The 27,830-nt window shown below is 48.0% G+C and overlaps 1 protein-coding gene across 4 annotated transcripts in view; it reads right to left on the bottom strand.

Moving 5' to 3' along the window:
* The window catches only part of TUFT1 (tuftelin 1), a 28,764-nt gene extending 19,625 nt beyond the window's left edge, over window positions 1-9,139 (bottom strand). The window contains exons 1-2 of one of the 4 annotated variants that reach the window (XM_050929895.1): window positions 4,365-4,419; window positions 880-998 (exon numbers count right to left, since the gene is read on the bottom strand). Coding sequence is in view for 3 of the 4 variants with exons in the window: in XM_050929892.1 (XP_050785849.1) it covers window positions 8,367-8,528 (162 nt within the window). In the remaining variant the exon portion in view is untranslated. Of the gene's footprint in view, window positions 1-879; window positions 999-4,364; window positions 4,464-8,366 lie in introns of those variants that run through there. The other 3 variants (XM_050929892.1, XM_050929893.1, XM_050929894.1) reach the window with 3 other exon arrangements.
* Window positions 9,140-27,830: the final 18,691 nt, after the last annotated feature.

Here is a 27,830-nt window from a genome sequence, read left to right as displayed (position 1 = left end):
GTAGACATAGGAAAGATAGACGAGAATTTGGTGAATCTTTCCCCACATCCTTCCCATGTACTGCTTGTATTTCTACAACATTCTATTACAGCAAATAAGCATCTGCTCCGGAATAGCTGGTGGCAGAGCAAAGAAAAAAAATTCTCTATGGAAAAGATGTTGAGAACTGACCACAAGCTATTATGTAACCACCAGGGAGAACAGGTACTGTCTCAAATAACATTCCTGGAGTGGGACTGGCACTTTAGTCAATCATCCCTGCTATAAGATTCCATGCATTCTTTAAAATCTTGTCAAACTAATTTTTCCCAAGTCAATCATTTGAGAAGTTTGGAGCAGACACATCACTGATATTATGCAAGTTTAACAAAGAAGCTAGACAGACCAGTTCCAAGTATACCCAACCTTGGGCAAGCATGGATCCTTCATAACTCTAAATAAAAGTGTGTCACATTTTTAAGAAGAACTTCCTAAACATAATTCAAACAAATGTCTTGAAAACTTTTGAAATAGAGGTGTGATCAGGTCACTTATTCCTTCTCTGATCTTATAGAAAAGCAGAGACCTCTCCAAGTCCACACAGCACAATGTTTTAATTTTCACTGCTATTTGTACTAAATGAAGATTAATCTACAAAACTGCACAAATGTACTCGTCAGTAACAATCATTTTGCATTAAGTTTCTGGTAGATTTCCTTGTGCTTAAAATCAAGGTGCCATGAGCATAAAGAAACCCTACCTGATTAAGTTAATTTTCTGGGAGAATTAAATGAGTGAAGAAAAAAAAAAAAGGAGTTGGAAGAGAATGCTAAAAATGAACTCTGGTAGCATGGCCAAATCTTGCTGTTGTAGTACATGTAAATTCAGGCACTCATTTACCTTGTAAGACTCCTAAGCGAAAAGGAGACCACCAGGCACAGAAGTCTGCACTAATCTCTCTCCCCTACAGTCAAATTCAACTCCTCCAGAGATGCATTTGGCCCATTTAACTCCACTGACTGCAATCAAGTTAAAACAAGGATGAATTCCACTCGTCTACCTTCCAGCTACATTTAAAACCATGACTATGATGATTCTCCCTCCTTCCCCCACCCCGCTCTTTTAGGAAAAAACCACTAACAATTTAGAAACTAAGGAAATACATATTACTGCCCCCAGTTATTTTCTACAAGAGGCAGAAGGTGTTCTTTGTAGCATGACAGGTTTGTCTGAGTTAATGAGTAAGTGTTACATACTACCTATTAAAAAACCCTCATGTTTGGAACAAACCTCACATGGCAACACCTTAGTAAATATCATATTAACCTTGAGCTATTTGCTGCATAAAGATTATGCAACTTGCTCAATTTTATTTGCTTCCAACACACCCTGAATTGCACATGTTTAAAGCATTTACTACAGGGGTCATGAATTAAGGAAGAGCCAAAGGAAACCTGACAATTTTTGTACCATTTTCTACTTGTGCTTCTGTGAAGAATGATCTACAGTTAGGGGAGATTTATGTGGGTTTTTTTTTTAAATAAAAAATGGCTTCTCTGATGTCAAGAGTTTATTCTGAGCAGGCAGCAGTGATGGAGTGGTATCTGATTTAACAGTGTGACATTCTCAGATTCTTCAATGCATAAGATTTAAAATAATCTAAATGTAGATATTTCTGCCACAATATAAGGTAACTGATGTCAAAGTGGAAATGAAATAGCATCAGTAGCTGAATTAGGATTCACATATTTTGAAAAGTCCAAATTTTAGACCTCATTTGTGATCGTGGCATATTCATTGCTGTGAAACCCACCAAGAACAAAAATAAGCAGGAACACAACAGATGCAGATTAGTTAAATCATTAAAGGAAGAGATACTGAGCACTGCTCATAAAAGTACATTTCACCTATCTAGCCTCAAGAGCATCCAGAAGCAAGAAAATTTATCTAGGGAAAAGAGAAGGTTAGTGGAGTACTAAAGACCTTGGTTAAGAAGAGAAGATTATGTTGACATAACTAAAGAAGTGAATGGCGAGTTACATAAAAACATTATCTTTTTTAAGACCAGGGAAGAATGCCCGAGACTTAAAGCCAGGAACCCGACACCAGCATTGAATCACTTGGTGACCTTTGACAAGACACTTCATCTGTGTCAGTTTGGCAAATGGGAACAGGACTGACCAGAATGGGATTATGAAGAGTAATTAGATAATGTTTGCCAAGTGTTGAAGACACAAGGTGTGATAAGGTTATTATACTACAGTACCACACAACATGTATGCAGTACATGCATAACACCACAACTGTTCCATATATGGTAGGGAACGGCTGCAGGGAGTTAGGATTCTCTCATTAGAAGCCTCAAAGATGAGTCACCTTCAATAGGAACAAAGGCCTGGGGACTGATACTGGCCAGGATAATGAGAAACTGAACATGAAACAATTAAAGTTCTGTTGAACAACTGCACAGGAGAAATCCAGTGTACATTTATGGGAGCCATGTTTTTCCAGGCTGGATTTCTCCCCAAGACATTAAGAATCTAGCTTCTTTTTCCTGTCTAATATTTATATAGTAGAAAGAAAACTGGATCAATTGACTGACACACTACTGACTGCAGGACCGAGATGGACAATTTGATGTGCCCTGAGCTGTGTCTAGAAAACTTGGGTTCTGGAAAACCTAATTTATCAGATCCAGTACATTTCTGCTTCATCACTAACCCAAAGAACAAACATATTGTCAAGAACTAAGCCACACCAAGATCTGGCATTCCTATCAATGAGATCTGCTGAAAGCAATTTAGAAGGACTTTGAACAAAACAAAACAAAAAAAAAACACACACACACACACACACACACCCAAAGCCTAATTGTAAAGTGACTAACAACTAAAACCAGTCCCTCTTCAGCTGTGTGCAACCTTGAAAGCATGTCTCTCTCACCAGCTGAAGCTGGTCCAATAAAAGATATTACCTCACTCACCTTGTCTTTCTAACAACCAAAACACATTTACTACCAGCAATGGCTGATGCCTAGATTACTCAAATCTTGTTATTAAAATCTCCAATGTAATTATCACCCTGACTACAGACACGAAGCACCACAAAATTCTATTAGCACAATCTGGATATAGTTATTTGACATTTGTATTATATCAAAGCCATTTGCTGCCTGCATGACTTTTCCCACAAATGTAGTAAACATTACATGAGCCATATCTGTGTGCAGGACATCAAGCTGTGCTATATGAACTGTGTATTTATAACTATTTTAAATAGATAAATAAAGGTGTAGCAGGCAATGATTCATGTGGTGTAGTGTTTATATTTCTCTCTAGGTCCTTATCTGGCCCCATCATCATAGACCTAGAGTGCCTAAAATTTCTTCAGACAAAAAATATAAAACAGAGTAAAACACTAGTGAGGATGGCTAAAGATTTCTGATTAGCCTGGAGAATATTCTGACCTACAAACACTGCTGACAGCATTTAACACTTGAAGCACACCCTTGTGCCACAGGGGAAAAAGTGCTACTCTGAAAGAAAATAAGCCAGTACATTAATACAAGATTATAGGACATGAACGCTTTGAGGATAACATTTTGATAATCATTCAACAAGGCTTCTAATATTTTTAGAAGCCAAAATAAATTAGTAGAAGGGGAAAAAACCTTATCACTGAACTGCATTTGTAAGAGACTGAAACAAAACCCTGTCTGTTGTGCATTAGGGTCTGAAAACCTGCCCTGGTTTCAAGCAGACCAAGAGCCACCCGCTGTCTATGGCAGCTTTCAACAACCAAGGAAAGTTACAGAAAGGTTTTCTGGTTACTGGAGCCTCTATAACCCCATGTCAGAGCCTTCCTGCTTCTCCCTTGCAAAGGGCAGGACAGGGGTCTTCATCTCAGACGAGGGTCCCTCTCCAGAGCTGGAACCAGGTGAGACACAGATCCCTCCCCCCTGCGCGCCAGCCGCCACAAACCCTACACCCAAACCCAAAGCCACTTCCACCCCGGGGACACGGGGAGCCCGCAGCCGAGCCAGGAATCAAGGGGCTCGACCCAGCTTTGAGCCCCCGCCCCACTCCCACGCACAGGAGAGAGGGCGCCTCCCACGGGGGGTACAGGCCAGACCTGAACTAGGGAGCCGGGGGGGGCCCTGGAGCCCCCAGGGATGATGGGGGCCCCCCCGGACCAATGAGGAGGTGGAACCAGGTGGAGGAGCCCCCAGGGATGATGGGGGCCCCACACAGCCGCAAGGGGCGGAGCAGGTCCCAGGAACTGAGGGGTCCTACAGCACCGCAGGGACCCGGACCCGGACCCGGACCCAGCCCCGCACCCTCAGCGTGGGGGGAGGTCACAGCCCCGGGCGGGGGGGGGGGGCTCACCGGATTCTCGCCGTCCGGCCGCACCTCCGCCAACGTGCACACGCTCCGCACGGCGCTCATCGCCCCGGCTCGGCTCTCACCAGACTACACGGCGGGAGGGGCCCGCCCGCGCGAGATATACAGGCCACGCCCCTCGGCGCCTGCAGGCCGCGCCCCCCGTTGCCAGGCGCCGGCCTCGCGCTCCCCGCCTGGCCTCCTCACGCGCCGCCTCCCCTGAGCCCGGGGCTCGCGCTGGGGGGAGCTGCCGCCGCGCGCGGCGCCCCGGGGAGCAGGGAGGATGAAAGCAGGCAGGGCGGGGTCTTGCATGTAAATTAATGCAAAGTAGGGCGGGGCCTTGGATGTTAATAGTAGTAGGGCGGGGTCTTGCATGTAAATTAATGCAAAGTAGGGCGGGGCCTTGGATGTTAATAGTAGTAGGGCGGGGTATTGCATGTGAATTAATACGAAGTAGGGCGGAGTCCGGCGTGTTAATTAATACAAAGCAAGATAGGGTCGTGCATGTAAATAGATCCATAGCGGGTCGGGGGCTCGCATATAAATGAGCATACGGGCGGGCGGAGCCGTGCGTGTTAATACAAAGCAATGCGGAGTGTTGCATTACATTAATACAAAGCAAGGTGGGGTCTTGCATGTAAATAAACTCACGGCGGGTCAGGGTCTTCCTGGTAAACTAACGTACAGCGAGGTGGGAGTCTCGCACATGCAAAGAATCGCACCGTGGGGCGGGATCTTGCGTATAAATTAATGCACCGAGGATCGGGTCTGTAAATTAGTGTGGAGCGGAGCGGGCTCCTTTGTTCAAATCCCCTACTATGGCTCCACGGACATTAAGGACATTGTAGCCACCTTAAGGCATGGGGGGCCCCGCATTATGTTTGCACTGCAATGTAGGGTTCTGGTTAGCAGTTGTTTGCTCTCGTCTATTTGCATCGGCAAATTAAAGTGTGGGCTTTTAATTATTAATTAAATGTATAATTACTGAACTCTAAATTCTTATGTAATTATTTGCATTGGAGGATATTACGTGGAAAAAATGCATGACTATTATTTATGTTTTCTAAGATATTTATCCTATGGATAAGTAATTCACGTGTACACACGACATGGTTTTTAATATTTACATTACAGTTATTTGATACAAGGGGGATGCTGCATTTATAGTTTGCAATTGCTTTCCACTGACTTTAATTGGAATGCAAAAAAAAAAAAGCAAAATTTCAGATGTTTTCAATTTGTGTTAAGAAATTACATGAAAATCAATGCAGGATTTTTAATTGTAGTTTCCAGCCATTTGTACTGGAAGGTATATTACATGCAAATTAATTCACAGATTTTTATTATTTTTTAATTAAATATATGGACTTACATGCAATGCATAACTTATATTTGCATAATTGAGGCTGCATGTATTGTTTATAAATTAATTCTGCAGTCATTTGTATCCAGAACATTACATGTATGTGGTCCATGAACTTGACGAATCTTGCATTTGTTTGCATGGGGCAAAACATACATAACATGACTGAATTGTTTTCTAGTTATTTGCTTTGGAGGGATATTTAAGTAACTTTAGCTGCTGCAGCCCAGAACAAGAAGGAAGGGAGTGAAGATTGTGTCCTGCAGAAGTAGTATGTCAAAGAGAAGTTTAATGGCACAGCTGATTAAAGAAGACATAGAAGTCAGCTATATTTACTTCTGGGTGGTACATTCCATTGGAGCTGCCGCCTAATTGGCCTATCCACAGAGATTATTCTGAAGTTTTGCTTAAGTATCTTCAGAGAAGGCTAATTGTCATTTTTGATCTCCTGCCATGTATTAACATCATGCTTCTCTAGCACCTTTTCAACCAAGGATATTGGTTAATTAAGCCTCACAGCACTCCCTTGAAGTGGTGTCATAGCCATTTTACAGAAGGGAAACCGAGGCATGCAGGTCATGACTGATTAAATACCTCATGTCACCCAGCAAGGTTATGGCAGGGTCAAGAACAGAATGGATAACACCTCTGTTTTAATTTTTAGGGTCACATTTCCCATCCAGCATCAGCAAAATAACCTAGGTGTCCAGCCTTCTAAGTCCCTGCTCTCACACCCAGGCCATGCTCCCACCCAAAACCAAGAGTAGTAGAACCCAGGAGTCCTGAGACCCACTCTTTTGTTCTAGCCACTAGGCCAGACTTACACTAAGATGCAGTAACAGTAACAGAACCCAGAAGCGCTGACACATACACTGTTGATCTAACCACTCAACAACATTCCCTCTCCTGATTTCTCCACAGTTGCTCCTGAGGGCCTGGAGTTCTCCCTAAAGCCAGATTTGCTGCAAAGAAGAATGGGTTAATTGTTGCACTGAATCTGTCCCGTTCACCCTGGTTTGTTGTGGTGCTTTTCTTTGAGGTACTGGGTGAGTAACCAGCCAACTCTCTCTCCTCTGTTTGTGCTTCAGCAGGCAAGGACTTGGAAAGAGCTGAGCGATTGTTTGGGGCGCGGCAAGGAAGTTTCCAGGAGCCGCTGTGCGAAGCAGACTGTCTCTTTCTCAGAGTTGAGCAGAAGAAAGAAGCTGATTGGGGTTTTATGTTTGTGCCAGCTCACTGCTGCGTGTGAGAACAGAACCTGGGAAGAGAGGGCCACAGATTGTCCACGTGAGAGAGCCTCATGAAGCAACGTGAGGAGCCAGGGGAATGCTCCACAGCCCTGTTTACTTCTTGATAACAAAGCCTGTGGACCCGACATGCAGCGGGCAGAGACGCTAGCCCCTCCATGCTGCATCTTTCTGAGCATGGGCACGTGAATTCTTCCATCCGCCTAGATAGCTGGCCCCTGTTACTATCATACCCGAGCAGGTCAAAGTCTTCCATGATCCTCACAAATCCCTTGTGGGCAGGGCCATGCTGTTGTCCTCCTTGTACGATGGGGATCTGAGGCCACAGAAAGACTTCCGGGGACGTTGTTGTGAACTCCAAAGTGCCTTAAAGTCCATCTACGCTGCAAACCCGCCCCCCGCGGCAGCGAGTCTCAGAGCCAGGGTCAGCTGACACAAGCTTGCAAGGCTAAAAACAGCAGCGTAGATGTATGGACTCATGTTGGAGCCTCCTTCCTTGCCAGGTTTCGAAGCCCAGCCTCCAGCCTGAGTGGGAACATCTCCATTGCTCTTTGAGTCGGTTGCCGCGGGCTCTGAGACTCTGCTACGGGTTTGGGGGTTTTTTTGCAGTGCAGCCGTCCCCTTAGAAGTGTTAAAAGTCCCCTTTACAAAATGGACGTAGGCACTGCGGGGCAGATTTTGAAAGGTGCGTAGGCGATCAGTGCCGTTTACAAAAGGGCCTTTGGGACTCCCACTAGGCACCTAGCTGCATCTTAGTCATCTTTCAAAATCTGGCTCTTGGTGACTTGTCCACAGCCCCATAAGGGACCTATAGCGTAGCAGGGACTTGAACATAAGTCTGCCCCATCTCTGGCAAGCACCATAACCACTGCACCATCCATCCTCTCAGCCTGCTGCTCCCTTCACTGTAAGAGCCTTGTGGTGATGGTGGCCTGCCAGCCCCAGAGATTAGTACCCTCCATCTCCACAGAGGGACTAGCCTGGGCAAGTCAAGCTTTCCCATTGCTGTCCTGCCAGTGGAGCTTAGTGTTGACCCCTGGCAGGGCCCTCCTCTGGGGGTATCCATTGCCTAAGGCCTCTCTGCTGAACCTGGCTATTGAGCTGTGGGATCTGGAGCGAGACCCAGTGACCAAACCCAATTCACACCAGCCTCCCGATGGGGATCAGAGGAGAAGGATTCCCAGCCACCCATCCAGAGGCTGACTCCCAGTCCTCTGAGCCAGCCAGCTACCCACAAGACCAAGCAATGGGTCCCTCACTATCTCTTTCTGCAAGGAACCATCAACCCTTAGGCCTCAACATGAGCTCGGTGCCCCTCTCCACGCAGCCTGTGGGTGGGAGACATTTAATACGATTCCCTCCCTCCCCCACTTAGAGACACTATCACAGGATAGAGCCTACCTGGCAAAAAATTCCCTCTTCCTCTTCACCCCCGGCGTCGGGGCAGGGTGCTTCTTGGCCCCCCTCAGCTTCAGGGGTCAGCGCCAGCTGGGTCTGCAGCCTCCAGAAGGCCATTTCTTCCCTTCTACAAGAAGCATCTGCAGCAAAGCCACCTCCTCGCATCCCAACTCGCAGGGAGCCAGTCCATCCTCCTCCTCCTCTGCCAAAAGGGCGTGCCGTTTCCCTTTCTTTTCCTCCTCCTCTGCTGCACTGATTGCTGCATTCCAGGAGGATGAGCTCAGGGGGACCTGATCCTGCAGCTGGGTGAAGAGAGGCACTGAACCGGAACAAATTTCTGTCTTGCCCTCTGTTCACGCCAAGCAAGTTGCCCCTTAGAGGGGGCTAAACCCGAGAGAGGAGCCTTGCTCAAACCATGGAGGCAGCAAACCTGAGAGACAGATCTCTCACGTAGCTGTGGAATGAACTTCTCCAGAAACTCAGGCCCATCCCAAATCTCCCCACCTTCCGCTCCAAGGCCAAGGAGCGCTTCTTTGATCTGTCTTCTCTAACATAAATACAGAGCAACGTGCGTGTCTTAAAACAACCCCCCTACAAACCTACCCAAACAAGACGGGCCACTGTCCACGCATCCCCCCTTGGGGAGAGGATGAGACACCAAACGACACGCAAACCGATGTGGTATCACGGACAGGTGTGGTGGAAATTAGGTTGTTCAGTGCCTTTGAGAATCTGGGCCTCGCGTACTCCGGTGATAAGCACAGTGTAAGAACCTCTATAGAATAGATAGAAGAACTGACCTGATTCTTCATCACCCCCCCCCCCCGCCCCAAGTTTGCACTGACTCCACAGAAACATGGGATTCCTTATTTCTCATTAACAAATTTAATTGTGCATAAGCTTTCGTGGGCTACAGTCCGCTTCATCGGCTGCATGTAGTGGAAAATACAGTAGGAAGATATATATAGAGATACACAGAGAACATGAAACAATGGGTGTTACCATACACACTATAAGGAGAGTGATCAGTTAAGGTGAGCTATTAGCAGCAGGAGAGAAAAAGAACTTTTTGTATTGGTAATGAAAATGGCCCATTTCCAGCAATTGACAAGAGATGTGAGGAACTGTAGGGGGTGGGGAAATAAGCATAGAGAAATAGTTTTACTTTGTGTAATGACCCATCCACTCCCAATCTTTATTCAAGCCTAATTTGATGGTGTCCAATTTGCAAATTAATTCCAGTTCAGCAGTCTCTCCTTGGAGTCTGTTTTTGAAGTTTTTTTGTTGTAATATTGAGACTTTTAGGTCTGTAATCGAGTGGCCAGGAAGATTGAAGTGTTCTCCAGCTGGTTTTTGAATGTTATAATTCTTGTGTTAGTCTCTAAGGTGCCACAAGTACTCCTGTTCTTTTTGCAGATACAGACTAACACGTCTGTTACTCTGAAACTTATTTCTCATGTTCATTTGGTATCTGCTGTATCCAGGCAGAACCACCTGCCCCCTCCAAGAGAGACCTGGTTCTCAGAAGGTGTCTAGCCTAGCTGGACAGACCCAAGATGTTCCAGCTGGCAGCTACACATTTCAGTGTGTCTGTGTTTGGGGGGAACTGTCCATTAGGAGCTGCAGCTGAGGAATTTTGACTAACAAGCCAGGAGGGGGTTGCAAAAACCAGCCGAGAATTCTCCTGTCATGTTTGCAGAAAGAACCACTGGGGACAAAACTATGGGCAGGGCATTTGCTAAAACAGAGGTTGTGAGGCATATTGATTAGAGCAAAAGAACTGAGAATCAGGGCTCCTGGGCCCTATCCCCAGGAAGTGGAGTGGGGTGGGGTGGGGTGTAGGGGTTACAGGGTTCTACTCCCAGGCCTTCCATTTCCTCCTTAAGGGCCAGTTTTTCAAAGGCTCAGCACCCATCATTGGAGCTGGATTTTCAAAAGAGCTGGGTGCTCAGCACCCAGCTGCTCCCTTTGCAGCACCAAAGGTGCAGTGGTCTTTTGAAACTCCAGCTCCCAGTGTGGCAGCTGACATCTTTGGGAAAAATAGCTCTACGTGAACAGGAGTAAATCCCTCCCCCATGTCTCAGTTTCCCCATCCGTAAAATGGGGATAATAATTCACAGGTGGGGGCCCAGCATGTTTGAGACTCCCCCCTCCCAACTGCATGAGGTCACACAGAAGCGAACTCACCTTTTCCAACAGACGTTCAGGGCTGGCTCTACAGGGTAGTGGCTTGGTGCTCCTCTGTTGGCATGCACCACTCAGGGTATCCATAGCTCCCTATGAACACAAGCATTGCTAGGGAGCGAGGTGGAGACGTTCTGCAGGGACCGAGCAGGGTAGGGGCGTGAGAGCGGAGAGCTGGGCCAGGCTGTAAAATGTGAACTTTGCCCCGCATTAGCTGGGTAAACAGTGGCCACAGAGGCCCAGCGCGCCACGCACATCCTGCTCTACGTCACAGGCCCAAGATAGCGTCCGGAGAGCCACCCACCCATCCAGGTGCAACTGCCGGTGGATGTTCCAAGCCAGTGTAAATTCGTACAGCTCCTGGCACAGCCTCTGGGACAAAGGATCTGATTGGTAGAGCAGTGTCACATGCACCCACTGGGCGGTGGGTGAGTACGCCAGACAGGTCATTTACCTGCTAGAGGGGGGCTGTGGCAAGGAAAGCAACCAGCGGGGGAGGTGGGCCATAAGCTAAGGCACAGCTCCCCCACTCCTGCTGGCATCCCCCATTAAACGCTTTTCCTACTCGCCAGCTCCTCCTGTGAGGGTCCCAGGGCCAGATTCTGATCTCAGCTGCAAAAGCCAGAGGAATTCCACTGATGCAATCTCTCTGGGGGCCCCCGTTACCAGAGCCCCTCAAAAACCTTCAACACCTGTCTGAGACAGGGGCATGTCACACCCATTGGGGAACTGTGGCCTACAGCGATTAAGTGACTTGCCCAAAGTCCAGGGGCTGCAGAACATGATTTAAAGTGGGGGGGGAAGGGGGAAATATTTCCCTCCCCTTCCCCTCTTAGCACCCACACCACCAGCAGCCTGACCCTCCCCCTGGTCCAGGAGCCCCCTGCTCCCACCACCTCCTAATTTGAGTGAATGGTGCTGTGACCTAGCACACGGGGTCACAGCGCCATTCAGGTTTGGTCCAGTCAAGAAGAGGCCGGGCCATGGTCCGGGTGACCCCCCCTCCCCTCCTCCACCCCAGCTCTGTGTCCTGTACTGAGGTCACCCAAGGAGTCTATGGCAGAAGAGGGCACCCCCATGTCACAAGTCACTTTTTCCTTCCTCCTGCCTTTGGATTGAGACCAGTACAAATGTCAAGCCAGTGCAAACAACTCCTGACCTTAAAAGGGTATGAGGCCTGGGCTGCTCATTCAGCTGCAGCTATGATCCCCTCTGCTGCCCATTTTGCTAGCAACTGGCCTGTTCCAGGCTCACGTCTGTGGTCTCTCTTTTTTCGGTATTGTTCTTGGGTCTTCAGACCAGCCCCCACATTAAGCTTTGATCTGTCCCTTGCCCCAGGGACACAGACTTTGCTAACACAGACACTGTCCAACCAGCAACTCTGAAAGGGAATCCCCAGCTCACAGGGGTCTTTCCAAGTTCCTCTGATTTCATATTAACACAAAACAAACATACCTACAGTCATAAATGTCAGGGCCTCTTCAGGTGGGTGTGTCCCAGAGACTAGCCAAACTCCACCTCCCCCTGCAAAAATAATAATCTCGGCCCCACTCCTTTCTCAGTCCACCTCCCACCCGGTGGTTAAAACCAGGCTCACCGATCCCCTTCCTGCTGTGCAGCGAATCAGGCCCTGATGACGGGTTTGCATCACGCAGGATCTGCCCCATTAAAGTAATTGCTACATCTATTGCACTCTGGCTTAGCTGATTCAGACCTGATGTCCATGACCCAGCCATAGACAGCTCAGTTAGGGTGACCAGATGTCCCAATTTTATAGGGACAGTCCCGATTTTTGGATCTTTTTCTTATATAGGCTCCTGTTAACCCCCACCCCGTCCCGATTTTTCACGTTTGCTGTCTGGTCACCCTAGTCCACAGCACTTGTTAGCCAATAAACACCTATGTTGTATAAAGATGAATGAATCCTTCAAAAGTCCTAGAGAACCAATCTGAAATCTCCATGGTGATAGTGAAGGCCTGCTGGTCAGAACAGGGGCTGGGAGCCATAACTCCCAGCTTAGGGGCAGGTGAACACAGTATATCGATCTTGGTACTTATATGGTCACCATAGTACCTGAAAGCCTCATAATCATTATGGCATTTTGTCCTCACAACTCCCCTGTGTGTAAAGGCAGGGATGTTAGATGCATTATACAGCGGGGATGTGAGACACAGACATGTTAAGTGACTGGCCCAAGGTCACAGAGGCAATCTGTGGCAGAGCAGGTCTTGAGGCCAGGTCTCCTGAAGCTAGCTAATGGTTCAGGATGCTTGGGTTCTACTCCCAGTGCTGCAACAGACTTACTCTCTGAACTTGGGCAAGTCACTTCCCCCAGCTCTGTGCTTCCATTTGTAAAGTGGGGATTAGCTGGGGATTGGTTTGAAGAATGATCGTAAAGTGCATTGAGGTCCTTTGGTGACAGAAACAAGCAATGAACTAACACTGTCAGAGCGACTGGAAGCCCAGAGTTTGCAAGGTCACTTTTAAATCCTTTGGCTTCCATCATCAGGAGTTACTTAGTGCTAGAAAGTGGCAGCTGTTTGCAGAAGCAGTATTATCATCAGAGAAGGAACCTCATGCAATGAAGTGACCTTGGGACTGCCTGCCCAGCATTCGAGGGTTCAGAATTAGTGTGTTTCTGAGACGCTCCGGGATGCCTGTAGCACTCGAATGGAGCAACCTTATCCAAAGGATGCTTTATTTATAACTTTATAGAGGTTTACAATATCCTGAGTGGTGTGGAGAAAGTGAACAGGGAAGTGTTATTTACTCCTTCACATAACACACGAACCAGGGGTCACCTGATGACATTAATAGGCACCAGGTTTAAAACAAACCTAAGGAAGTACTTCACACAACGCACAGCCCATGGCACTCACTGGGCATCAGAGGTTTGGGGGGACACATAGCGTGGGGGAGAATCCCTGACCACCTTGGCTAATCTAATAGCCATTGATGGACCTATCCTCCAGGAACTCAGCTAATTCTTTTTTGAACCCAGTAATACTTTTGGCTTTCACAACATCCCACTAGTGAAATCACAGGTCCAGATTTTCCTCTCTCACTGACTTGGCCCTGGTCATTCCATTTCACTTCAGCTGAGTTGCTCCAACATAAGCACGAGCAGAATCTGTCCTCTGGAGTCAGCTACATTTATGGAGTAGGGAATGGAACCCAGGAGTCCAGACTCCCACCATCTTCTGAACTCACCTCCCTATAATCACGCTTGGCAATTTTAACCCCGGGACCTGAATAACATTTATTTTCTCTTCTCTTTGCGAGCTATTTTCATCTTTGTTCCCTGCTAGGCAAATCTTTCTTTAGTGGGTGTCACCAAAGGAGTTATTCTTCCCCATAACTTGGGCCTAACTAAAGTAGATTACATCCAGCACCCTGCACTTGGGGTATAATGGAGAAGGCATTTCTATGTTTAGCTCTGAATGGTGAAATTTGTTCTAGCTAGTCCTGTGTGAGGTCACCTCTCTGCGAGATGAATACACATCTCTGAGGGCAAGGTCTGCAATTATATGGGGCAAAACAGCCCCTACTCAAGTATTTATTTGTATTTTTAAAGCTATGAATCACCCCAGTTGTGGTTTACAGTAAGTACATCAGGTTGCTATTGTATCTGTCCTAGGCCTTTCATAATTGAGGGCAGATGCCTCACAGCAGCCATGTGGGCTCAACAGAGCATGTGTTTATTAGAACACATGTTCATGGCCAGTTCCTCAATGGGTGTAAATCCACAAAGCTCGACTGAAGTCAATGAAGCGATGCTGATTTACACCAGCAGAAGAGCTGGCTCATTTGCTCTGCTGGAGGAGGGCTCATTTACACCAGCTGGGGATCTGGCCCCATGGATTCCAATGTAGCTCTGGCCAATTCACACCACCTGGGGTCTGGCCTCACGTGGTTCCAGCTGTAAAGAATTGTTATGGTGTTATTTATCGGAGGACAAAGACATTGTCTCATTGTTATAACTCATTGCTATAAGCCAGAATTAAGCAACCTGGGCTGCCAGCCATATGGTAACACCAAAACAGGGCAGCAAAGGTGACGGGTCCTGTTTAAGGCACTGGACTGAAACTCAGGAGAGATGGATTCAATTCTGGACTCCACCACAGACTCCCTGTATGACCTTAATCAAGTTGTTTAATCTCCCTGGGCCTCAATTCCCCTGTGATGTTGCACCCCATCATGCTTTATGAAATGTGCTTATGAATGGAAATATGACATAACTGGAATATGTTTTATGCTACATGTGCCATGTAACGTATCTCTGCAAAGGTTATGATCTATTGAATCTATTCCTCCTATTTGTATGCATGTAACATTTTTGTATTCTAAGTTATGAAGATTGGCTGCATACTTGTTTGATTTTAAGTAGCCTTAGTGAGGCATTTGGTCAGCTTCTTAAGAAAGGAATTTGCAAGTTAAGAGACCAATCAAGAACACTTAACAGACAAGGGAACCTTGGAAGACTCCAAACCACATAAGACGTCTACCTGGGGACAGTCAAGGTAGCATGCAAGCAATGGCTGCCACTTGTAAGGAACTGAGTCATGCATGGACATGTGAGTTGCCCATGTGACTCCAAAACTCCATCTTGTAGCTGGATTCTGCATAGGAAGGCAGAGGGGGTCTCCACCCACAACAGAAAGTCTTTTTAAGCCCCTGGGAGAGTGATTGCTGGATCCAGACTAGAAGGAGACGAGTCTGTAAAAGAAGCTTCCTGGAACATCTCTGAGGGTGAGATTTCATCTGTAATCACTTTCTTCCAGTACTAGGTTTAGACTTCCGTGTTTTGTTTTACTTTGCTTGGTAATTCACTTTGTTCTGTCTGTTATTACTTGGAACCACTTAGATCCTACTTTTTATAATTAATAAAATCACTTTTTACTTATTAATTAACGCAGAATATGTATTAATACCTGGGAGGTCAAACAGCTGTGCATATCTCTCTATCAATGTTATAGAGGGCGAACGATTTATAAGATTACCCCATGTAAAGCTTTGTACAAGGGAAAAAGGATTTATTTGGGGTTTGGACCCCATTGGGAGCTGATCATCTGAATGTTGGAGACAGGAACACTTCTTAAGGTGTTTTCAGTTAAGCCTGTAGCTTCGGGGGGATGTTGTTTAGACCTGGGACTGTGTTTGTAGCCAGCTAGCATGTGTGGCTCGAACCAGGCAGGGCACTGAAGTCCCAAGCTGCCTAGGAAAGCGGGCTCAGAGGTAGTCTCAGCACATCAGTTGGCTGTTCCCAAGGAGTTTTCTCTGATCCAACCTGTCACATTCCCCACTTGTAAAAAGGGGATAATAATCTTTCTGGTCTGTTCAGACTGTTAGCTCTTCGGGGCAGGGACTGTCTCTCACTGTGTGTCTGTGCAGCACCTGACACAATGGGAACCCGATCCCAGCTGGCTTCAAGATGCTATAATGGAATACATTTTCTGTATGCACCTTCTGCGTGAGGATCTCAAAACACTTCAGAAACATTCACTGATTAATCCTCAGAGCACTGATCTGAAGTGACATTCAAAATTATCTAGGAACATAAGAATATAACATAAGAATGACTGTGTTGGGTCAGCCCAATGGGCCATCTAGCCTAGTTGGCTTTCAACAGTGGCCAGTGCCAGATGCTTCAGAGGGAATGAACAAAACAAGCCAATTATCAAAATGACCCATCCCTTGTCATCCACTCCCAGTTTCTGGCAGTCACAGAATCATAGGGTTAGGAGGGACCACAAGGGTCATCTAGTCTAACCCTCTGCCACAATGCAGGATTTGTTGAGAATAAACCATCCAAGACAGATGGCCATCCAGCTTCTTGAGAACCTCCAGCAAAAGATGTTCCACACCTCCCGAGGCAGTCTGTTCCATTGTCTTACTGTGCTTATAGTTAGGAAGCTATTCCAGAGATTTAATCTAAATGGGAGTATAGTCAGAGGTTTAGGGACACCCAGAGCATGGGGTTGCATTCCTGACCGTCTTGATAAATAACTGCTGATGGACCTATCCTCCAGGAACTTATCTAATTTTTTTTAACCCAGTTATACTTTTGGGCTTCACAACATCCCTTGGCAATGAGTTCCACAGGTTGACTGTGCCTTGTGTGAAGAAGTACTCCCTTATGTTAGTTTTAAACCTGCTGCCTATTAATTTCATTGGGCGACCCCTGGTTCTTGTGTTATGTTAAGGGGTAAATAACACTTCGTTATTCACTTTCTCTCACCACTCATGATTTTATAGACCTCTATTATATCCCCACTTAATCATCTATTTTCCTGCCTGAGCTACCCCGGGCTTTTAAAATCTCTCCTCATACAGAAGCTGTTCCATACCCTTAATGATTTTTGTTGCCATTCTCTGTACCTTTTCCAATTAAAATATATCTTTTTTTGAGATGGGGCAACCGGAACTGCATGCAGTGTTCAAGATGTGTACGTACCATGGGTTTATATAGAGGCAATGTGATATTTTCTGTCTTATTATCTATCCCTTTCTCAATGATTCCCAACATTCTGTTTGCTTTTTTGACTGGATGTTTTCAGAGGTCTATCCACAATGACTCCAAGATCTCTTTCTTCTGTGGTAATAGCTCATTCAGACCCCATCATTCTGTATGTAGAGTTGGGATTATGTTTTCCAATGTGCATCACTTCTCACTTATCAACACTGAATTTCATCTGTCATTTTATTGCCCAGTGTCCCCAGCTTTGTAAGATTCCCTTTGTAGCTCTTCGCAATCAGCTTTGGGCTTAACTATCTTGAGTAATTTTGTGTCATCTGCACATTTTGCCACCTCGTTTTTCATTCTCTTTTCCAGATCATTTATGAATATGTTGAACAGCACAGGTCCCAGTACAGATCCTTAGAAGGCCCACTATTTACCTCTCTCCACTGTGAAAACTGACCATTTACTCCTACTTTTTAACCAGCTACTGATCCGTGAGAGGACAGAGTTTGATTGTTTATTTTGCTTAAGAGCCTTTGGTGAGGTACTTTGTCAAAGGTTTTCTGAAAGTCCAAGTACACTGTGTCAACTGGGTCCCCCTTGTCCCCATGCTTATTGACACCCTCAAAGAATTCTAATAGATTGGTGAGGCATGATTTCCCTTTACAAAAGCCATGTTAACTCTTCCCTAACATATCATATCAATATGTCTGATAATTCTGTTCTCTACTACAGTTTCAACCAATTTGCCTGGTACTGAACTTAGTCTTACAAACTGTAATTGCCAGAATCACGTCTGAAGCCTTTTTAAAAAATTGGTGTCACCTTAACTACTCTCCAGTCAACAAAAGGTTACATACTACAGTTAGGAATTCTGCAATTTCATATTTGAGTTTTCAGAACTCTTGGGTGAATACCATCTGGTCCTGGTGACTTACTACTGTTTAATTTATCAATTTGTTCCAAAACTTCCTCTATTAACACCTCAATCTGGGACAGTTCCTCAGATTTATCACCTAAAAAGAATGGTTCAGATGTGGAAATTTCCCTCATATCTTCTGAAGTGATGACCGATGGAAAGAATTTGTTTACCTTCTTCACAACAGCCTTGTCTTCCTTGAGTGCTCCAGTGGCAGGGCCGGCTCCAGGCACCAGCATTCCAAGCAGTTGCTTGGGGCAGCAATCTGCAAGGGGCAGCAGTCCATGTGTTTTTGCCCCCAAGCAGTGTGCCGAATTGCCGCCGCGGATGGTGGGGGCAGTCCGTGTGCCGTTAGGGTGCCACGTGCATTTCCGCACGGCGGCAATTCAGCGGCAGCTTCTATGTTCAGCTGTCCGCGGCAGCGCAGCTTCTGTCTTCTGGCTGAAGACAGAAGCTGCCGCCGAATTGCCGCTGCATCAGAAATGCTTGTGCCGCCCTAATGGGGCACGGACTGCCCCTGCCGTCTGCGGTGGCAATTCGGCGCGGTGCTTGAGGAGGCAAAAACAGTAGAGCTGGCCCTGTCCAGTGGCCCCAATGATTGTTTGGCAGGCTTCATGCTTCTAACGTACTTTAAAAAAAATACTGTTTAATTTTTTTGTCTTTGCTAGTTGCCCTTCAGATTCTTTTTTTGGCCTGCTTAATTATACTTTTACACATGATATGCCAGAAATTACGCTCTTGTCTATTTTCATTAGTAGGCTCTGACTTCCAGTTTTTAAAGGATGCCTTTTTGCCGTTATTTACCTTTTATACTCAGTTGCTTAGTCATGGTGGCATTTTTTTGGTCCTCTTACTGTTTTTTTTATTTATTTCAGGTATATATTTAGTTCGAACCTCTTTTATGGTATTTGTCAATAGTTTCCATGCAGCTTGCAGGCATTTCACTCTTGTGACTGTTCCTCTTAATTTCCTTTTAACGAGCTTCCTCGTTTTTGCGTAGGTCCCCTTTTTTAAGTTAAATGTTACTGTGGTGGGCTTCTTAGTATTTTCCCCCCTACAAGGAAGTTAAATTTAATTACATTGTGGTTGCTATCACCGAGTGGTTCAGCAATATCTCTTGGACCAGAGCCTATGTGTCACTTAGGATTAAATCAAGAATTGCCTCTCCTCTTGTGAGTTCCAGAACTGTTCCAAGAAGCAGTCTTGAATGATGTTTAGATATTACATCTCTGCATCCTGTCCTGAGGTGACATGTACCCAGTCAATTTGGGATAGTTGAAATCCCCCATTATTATTAGGTTGTCTGTTTTTGTAGCCTGTCTATTGTCTGTGAGCATTTCACAGTCACTGTCACCATCCTGGTCAGGGGGTCGGTAGTATAGTCCTACTGCTGTTCTTTTATTATTCAAGCATGGAATTTCTATCCAGAGAGATTCTGTGGTACAGTTTGATTCATTTAAGATTTTTACTATATTTGACTCTATTTTTTTCCCCACTAGCATGACCCACTCTGTCATTCCTATATATTTTATACCCTGGTATTCAGGACCAGCGCTAGGGTTTTGAGCGCCCTAGGCGGACAGCAATTTCGCCGCCCCGCGCGCTGGTCCCGCGGCTCCGGTGGAGCTGCCGCAGTCATGTCTGGAGCTGCCTGCTGCTCCCTCTGGACACCCTGGACTGCTGGGTGCTGCAGCGGCGCCCTGACCCAGGGTCAGTGCACCTTCGCGGCAGCCGGCAGCCAGGGGTTTCCCTGGGCCAGGGGACCCCCGCCCCTGGGCTGCGGGCTGCCACGGAGGCGCGCTGACCCGGGGGACCCCCTGGGCTGCCGGCTGCCGCGGAGGCGCCCTGACCCGGGGGACACCCTGGGCTGCCGGCTGCCACGGAGGCGCCCTGACCCGGGGGACACCCCTGGGCTGCTGGCTGCCGCCGGCAGCTCAGACTCCCTCTCTGTCCCAGCAGCAGCGGCTGCTCAACCATTTAAAAAAAATTTGGGGGCGCTTTTTGGTGCCCTCAAATCTCGGCGCCCTAGGCAACCGCCTAGTCTGCCTATATGGTTGCACCGGCCCTGCTGGTATTACCATGTCCCATTGATTATCATAATTCCACAAAGTTTCTGCGATGCCTATTATATCAATATCATCATTTAACAGAACAAGGGATGTCTCTGTCTGAACCATGTTCTCCTCTACACCTGTCGGCTTTCCCTAGCCCTTAGTTTAAAAACTCCTCTATGACCTTTTCAATTTTACATGCCAGCAATTTGGTTCCATTTTGGTTTAAGTGGCGCCTTCCTGGATAGGCTCCTTTCCCAAAAGGTCTCCCAGTTCCTAATAAACCTAAATTCCTCCTTTGTACAACATCATCTCAGCCATGCCTTGAGACCCTGCAGTTCTCCCTAACTGGCCCTACATGTGGAACTGGAAGCATTTCAGAGAATGCCACCCTGGAGGTCTTGGACTTGAATCTCTTCCCTAGCAGCCTAGATTTGGCTTCCAGTGTGAGCGGTGGGTGAAGCTTCCTCTGGGGCAGGCTAGCTCCTTGCCCTGCCTCTTCTACCTGGGGCCCCGCCTCTTTCACCCAGGTCCCGCCCACGCTCCGCCCCTTCTCCACCTCAGGCTCCACCTCCCACTCTGCCCCTGGCCCCGCCCCCGCTCAGCCTCCCTGCTGCAGCTCACCTTGTTCCTTCTCTCCTCCCCTTCTCCCCCATGAGGACCCCACCACCCGCCGCTCCCCGTGTCCCTCCTCTCCACCACCCCACTCCCCTGCAAGGCCCCCACCGCCCGCAGGGACCCAGTGAGCTGCACGGGGTCTCATGGGGGAGGGGTAGCAGAGGGATGCAGGGAGCAGTGGGGACCTCCGGAGAGGGAGGATGGAGACTGGAGTGGAGGATATGCGGGACTCAGCCAGGCAGCACCGGGCTGGAAGGGCCTTGAGTAAGAGGCGGAGTAGGGACGAGAAAAGGTGGGGCGTAGGCAGGGCTACCACAGCAGGCCCAGGCGTCTGGCGGCGGGTCAGCAGCTGCTTAGCCTCCCTGGCCTATTATACTCACTGCCTATGTCTTCCAGGACCTCCCTTCTACCTCTCCCAGTGTCACTGGTAGCTCCCTGGGACCAGCTCCTCCCCAGCACTGCACGTAGGTCTGTCTAGATGTCTCAAACCCAGCTGAAAAGTCAAATCCCCCATTACTATTACCCCTCTCTTCCTAATCACTGCGGTTGCCTCCCCTGGAGGGTTATCCTCCGGGCGCGAGAGGATACTATGACATCATCATGGCAGCCTGTGGCCAAGCCAGGAACAGAACCCAGGAGTCCTGACATTTGTGTGCTCTGATCACCAGACCCCGGGCGACAGCCTATGGCATTTATTCACATGCAGACAACCTTGGCCTCAGCACAGGGCGGTTCCTGCCACCATTAATAGTCCAAAGATCAGGTTACGTTTAGCTGCGCTGTTTGTGCCAAAGTGCAGCCCTTCAAAGGGCTCCCAATGCTCTACCTAGCCAAACACAGACAATCAAACAAGAGAGGCTGAAAGAGAATTGAGAGTGGAGAGAAATCACGCCTCGCCCGGAGATCCCAGTCGACCAAGGCTATGAGAGATAATAACACAGCTAACACTGCCCCTTTCACGTGAGCATCCCAAAGCAGGTCACACTCAATCATTAACATCACAGCCCCCTAGGGAAACTGTAAGCAAATATTATTCCCTATTTATCCTAGGCGGGAAACTGCATCACATTGTTGACTCAGGTTCAATTTGTGATTCACCGTAACCCCTGGAGCCTTTTCAGTAGTACGACCGCCTGGCCAATGATGCCCCGTTTTGTAGTGGCGCCTTTGATTTTTTCCTTCCTAAGTGAAGTACATGGTGCTTTTCTCCACTGAATTTCATCTGGCTGATTTCAGACCAGCTCCACCAGTGCTGGTCCCAAGCCTGGACGAAAAAGGAGAAGGTGCGGTTGATGAGGTGGCTTCCTGTCACCCTAAAAATAAATAAATAAAATTCTAGCTACAGAAGCTACTCACATAAACCAAAAATCACGGCCTGAGTAGGATGGAAAGCGTTCAGATGTGCATATGACAGCGGATGACCAAATACATCGGGAAGTCACCCCCTCGATGGTCCAAATTCTGACGGCTCAAAAGAGTACATCCATAGCTCTCTGGAATGTATGAACTACAAATGAAGAAGTCAGAAAAATTACTGGACAAGGTGTTCTCGCACAAATAACCTACAAAATAAGATATCCGTGGCTGGGATATGTGCTGAGACTGGAAAAAGAATGCTGCTCAAATACTGGCCTTGAATGGAAACCAGAAAACGCAAGAAGAAAGAGCAATAGACTGCGAACAACATGGAAATGAACCATGCTGAATGACATCAAGCACCTCAACATGAAATGGGAAGATTTGGAGAGAAGGGCAGTTGACAAGCAAGGATGGCAAATGTGGGTAGCCCTGTGTGCAGCAAATCATGGGATGGACTAAGGTCTAAGGATTTCAGACCAGGTCTCGAATTTGTCAAGGTCATTTTGAATTCTAAGCCTGGCCTCTAGAGTGCTTGCAACCTCTCCAAGCCTGTTGTCATTCACAAATTTCGTGAGCGTCGTCTTCTCTCCAATATCCATGTCATTAATGGCAATATTGAGAGTACCAGACCTAGGACTGACCCATGAGGGACCTCATTAGTTCCACCCTCCCAATTTGACAGTGAGCTGTTGCTAACTCTCTGAGCACGGTCTGTCGACCAGTCGTGCACCCATCTTGTTGTAATTTCATCGAGAGCACGTCCCTCGTTTGCTTATGAGAATACCCTTGAGACTGTGTCAAAAGCCTGACTAAAATCAAGATATAGCACATCTACTGCTTCCCCACATCCACTAGGCTAGTAACCCTGTTGGCTGGGCACAGTTTGTTCTTGACAAATCCATGCTGGCTTAGAACCCTGTTACCCTGTGGGTGCTTACAAACAGATAATTTAATCATTTGGTCCAATAGCTTTCCAGCTATCGAAGTTAAACTGCCTGGTCTATAATTACCTGCATCTTTGTTCCCATTTTTAGAACCCAGGAGTCTTAAGTCTTTAGCCCCTTGCTCTAACCTACTACCCTACATTCCACTGTCCCCTCCCCTCCCTGTGCCTCAGTTTCCCTATCCATCCAGTATAGATGATGATATCTTCACCTCTGTAAAGCTCTGTGTATTATTAGTAATAAAGCCATCAGGCCAATAGTTAGCAGGACTCTGAGGGAACTGAATGCTAACCCAGGGGAAAAGCTCAGCTGACTGGCCCCGGCTTTTGCTCAGTGGTTGACAATACATTGGACTAAGCCCCCACACCCAGTTGGGCCAGTGCAGTAGCCTGGCCAAATTGGCCTCAAACCAGTTCTGCTGGCCAGTCCCTGCCTTCCAGCCCCGGCTGCTGTTAATAAGTCAGGTGCAGGCTGGCAGGATGCAGCGCCGTCTCCTAGCAGCCTGGAATGTGGTGACGACAGCCTCCAGGAGACAGCCGTGTTAGAGGGCAGGTTCATTTCCCCGAACCTTTCCGGGCACCATCACTGCTCCCAGATGAGAGGAACCTGAGACATGCCCTAATAAGGAAACATCATCTGTCTGTCACCCCAGAGGCCCCAGCCCTGTTGGCATGAGTGGTTGGCTTCCTAAGCTGGTTGGTTGACGAGGGCAGGCCAGGCGGAAGGAAATGGGAAAGTGTAGTGTCTCCAAACTGGGCGGTATCCCTTTAAACTGTTTGTGAGCCATTTAATGGCGCTCACTGGGTTCTATGCTTCCAACGCCACCAGAACCTGCCAAAGCACCAGCGTGGCTGGGCCGTGTGTGTTATACACATGGGTGTTTGGAGTCCACCCTGTCAGACCTCCATATTACACATGCTGTGTAAAGAACAAAAGACCCAACAGAAATCCCAGGGCATTAGCAGCGTCCGCACCCCCAGACGAGGATGGGACGCCCCAGCACCCAGTGGCCCCTATTCTGTCATCACTTAAGCTAGTGTAAATCAGAAGAAACCTCACCAAAGCCAGGTGCGCTCGCCAAAGGGCAGCTGTACATCAGCACTGTGGGCGAGTGATGCAAGCACTAGGTTGGGATTTGGGAGATGTGGGTTCTAGTCCTGGCTCTGCTGGTGACCTTAGGCAAGTCTTTACTTTGTACCTCATTTTCCCCTATCTGTAAAATGGGCATAATGATACTGCCCTGCTTTGTAAAGTGCTTAGGGGTCTAGGAATGATTAGAGCCAGTTAATGCTGCTCTAGGACTTCTCTGCTGGGAGGTCAGACCGCCCCCTTAGCTTGTGGAGTCAAGGCACTAAGCTGCCATACAAACGACCTCCAGGATCCCTGCACCCACCTACTGGGCTAGATTGGCAGCTACTAGCAATCCTTCCTGGCTGTGGTTTTCCATGTGCAATGAATTTGATAGGTCTCAGCCTAGCTCTTAACAGAGCTATGGCCCCATTCCTAGCACCCTTTACAGGCAGAGCATCGGCTCAGAGAATGCACTGGGCTAGCCCTCAGGAGACCTGGTTTCAGTTCCTGGCTCTTGGGGGAGGGACTGTGTCTGTGCAGCGCCTGGCACAATGGGTCCCTGATCTCCACTGGCGTCTCTAAGGGCTATTGTAAAACACATCATCATTGTGATTAAATACGTTTAGTACCCTACTGCCTCAGGGCACTAGGGCCCCTGGGGCCAGTTTTGTAGCAGGAGGCATGAGGCTGTCAGCTTACACCCTGCAGCATCCTTCATCAGCACCTGCCTCTCCCTGCAACTGCATTTCATTAGCCTGACATGACCATCGCCAGACACCAGGGAGTGGGCAGGCCCCAGCTACGATCTGAGCCAGGCAGGCACTGCCCCACGGCTCGCACATGGACCACAGCCAGGCTGCCAGCACCAGGCATGGGGTGGCTGCGTGGGAAAGGATTCTCGGCCGGTGCATTTGGTGTGCTCCCGGCACCATGCGGCCGAGATGCACCTTGTAGACATGGTACCTCCCTTCATTTTACTTGGCGATGACAGAGGAACAATTACAACACTTAGCTCAGGTGCAAAACAAGGGCCTAACCCAGCTTTCCCACTCCCTGCAAGCCCGGGAACCGGTTCTGCCCTCGTAACTCTATCCAGATCTGCTAGGAGGGGCCTCGTGCTTCACACAGCAGAGCCTCTGCTGCCAAACCCAGGGCGGCAGGCCACGGGGATTCCCGCAGGGGCTGGAACTGGTTCCCCCATGCAGAGCCCTGGCCAAGCCCGGGCAAGGATTTGTATAAGGCTCCTCTGGCAAAACGTGGCTCATCTCAGGGCAGGGAACATTTGTGTTTTGGGTGATTCAGGATTAGATTCCTCACGGGCTGAGTACAATAAGTGAACTCACTCCCTTCTCCGGCACAGGATCTCTAACGGCCCAGCCAACATTAAATCCCCACAAGCCTCCTTGGGAAGTGTCTCCATTTTGCAGATTGGTAAACTGAGGCACGAAACAGGGAACGTGACTTGCTCCCACAAGCACATAATATCACAGCTGGGGTTTGAACCCACGAGTCCTGGCGCCCAGTCTCTGCTCTAACCACTAGCTCCCTCTCCCCTCCCAGGGTCAGGAAGAGAACCCAGGAATCCAGACAGCTAACTCTCTGGTTTTACCTCTAGATCTCACTTTTCTCTCAGCGCTAAGAACAGAACCCAAGAGCCCCGAGCCCAAGTCCCTTGTTCTAACCTCTTCCACAGCTAGGAAGAGAACGCAAGAGTCCTGACTCCCAATCCCCAGTTCTAACAACTAGATCTCACTTCACTCCCAGAACTGTGACTAGAACTCAGAGTCCTGACCCCCAGCCCCTCCTCTCAAACCTGTTTTATTTTATTATGACTATTTTAAATTTCTCCCATCAGCCTGAGTCAACGCTGCCCAGAGCACTAAGCATGAGATTGAAACCCAGTCCCTTGGCTCTTACCTGCTGTATGACCTCAGGCACATCCATGTGCCCAGCTGTAACAAGGGAATCTTGATACAACCCCAGGGTTTCATTCTGCTGCCCATCGTTGTAGCATCTAGGCACCTTCCACATAAACTCAAAACTAAAGTTCCTGGAGGATTTCTTGGCGCCTCAGGCTCTTCTCCCTTTTCCGGGTGAAAACTCTGCTTGGGAGTCAAGCAGATCAAAACACAGAATTCCTGTCCCGGAGGGGAGTTTGATGTTTTGCTTCATCCTGAATCAGGGATGTGGCAGCACCTGTTCCCTGCACCCTTTGTGGCAGAGACCAGGCATGGCTCCATCTCTGTTGTCCTCTTGGGTCACATCTTCACAGCAAATTACCACGGGGCAAACCAGGGTGGGAATCCACAGTGCAGCAGCTTGTCCCATGTGGATGCTGCTACAGAGCATTGACAGGCCCAGCGTGCAGCTTGGCGGGCAGTAACTTGATTCGTAGACGGATCTCAACTCCAACGAGCATCGAACAAAAGGGAATTGCAGGCTGCAGCCCACTCCCTCGCAGAGCGGTGACCCTCCAGATGTTCTCCATGGAGGCCTGCCTCCTCCCTGAGCCACTGACCGTCAGGTCTTGTTCCCTGGAGATCTTCCCCAGGTCCATATTCCCAATCTACATCCAGGCCATCGGCCATGGAGTTGACTTTTCCCCAGGCCTCCCACGGAAGCCTGCTTCTCCCTCTTTGCCCTTCTCCTTCTGGACCAGTCACAAGAGACAACCTGCCTTCTTCATCAGCTGAGCTCTCCCAACACCCAACTCTTCCCCAGCTGGGTCTGACAGCTGAATCAAGCCCCCTGGTTGCCAGCCGATAGAGCCAGATCAGCTGGCTGGGGGTAGCCGATCCATCACAGGTGAGGCCAGGTCCTTATCCCCAGCCCATCAACCTGGGACACAAGGAAAATTAGAAATCTCTGGCTTCTTAGCAAAATAAAATATTCCAATTTTGATTTGGCCTTATTGAAGCATTTAATTTTGAGAAGGACAAAACAGTCCCTTTCTGACCTTTTCCATTTTGACATTCTATTAATATAAAAGTTGAAATGTTCCTATCTTTATAATATAATAAAAGATATTAGAGAAGAAATGATAACGTTGAAACCAAATATCTCTGTAAAGTTGAAACGAAACATTCTGCCTGAAAGAAAGCATTTCAGTAATTTCCCATAGAAAATTTCAGTTAAATCAATGGAAAGTATTGCTGAAGTCAAACATTTTGTACAAATTGTTTCAATTTTGTCAAATCAGCATTTTCCAAAGGAAAAACATTCTGCTGGAACAAATGTCAGCCAGCTATGCTTGTGAGGAGAGATTTTGTTTTGGATTTTTCAGATTTTATTGAGTTCCTTGGTTGTTTTGGCAGGTTGGTGATGTTTAGGGGTAGGAGAGCGAGTCTGTTTTGGGGTTTAGCACAGTGGTTCTCAACCATTGTGGGCTGTGTATGGAGCTTTCAATGTGTTATACAGGCCTCGTCCACACAATATATATAGTACCTGTGCGGCCCTGAGGAGGTCACATGGGCTGCAGCTGTGTGCTGATTGGGCTGCAAGTGGCCCACGGGCTGAGAACCACAGGCAGGAGCGGCGCCAGAGTTTCTGGTGTCCTAGGCAGAATTCGGGGGATGGCATTTTGTGCACTCCCCACAGGGTGCACGGGAGCTTCCGGTTCCGCTCCCGTCGTGCCGCCAAAGAAGGACCCTCTGCCGAAATGCCACAGGTGACAGCAGCAGTCATTGAGCTGCTCAATTGCCTGCCGCTGTTTTCCGCGGCATGTCGGCAGAAGGTCCTTCTTCGGCGGCGCAACGGGAGTGGAAACGGAAGCTCCCGTGCACCCTGTGGGGAGTGCACAAAATGCCGCCTCCCAGATCCTGGCGCCCTAGGCGACCGCTTAGGGTCGCCTAATGGAAGCG

The sequence above is a fragment of the Gopherus flavomarginatus genome, chromosome 20 (genome assembly GCF_025201925.1).
Source record: "Gopherus flavomarginatus isolate rGopFla2 chromosome 20, rGopFla2.mat.asm, whole genome shotgun sequence".
NCBI lineage: Eukaryota > Metazoa > Chordata > Testudines > Testudinidae > Gopherus > Gopherus flavomarginatus.
Note: the sequence above shows the minus strand (reverse complement) of the source record. Positions and strands in the feature narration are given on the sequence as shown.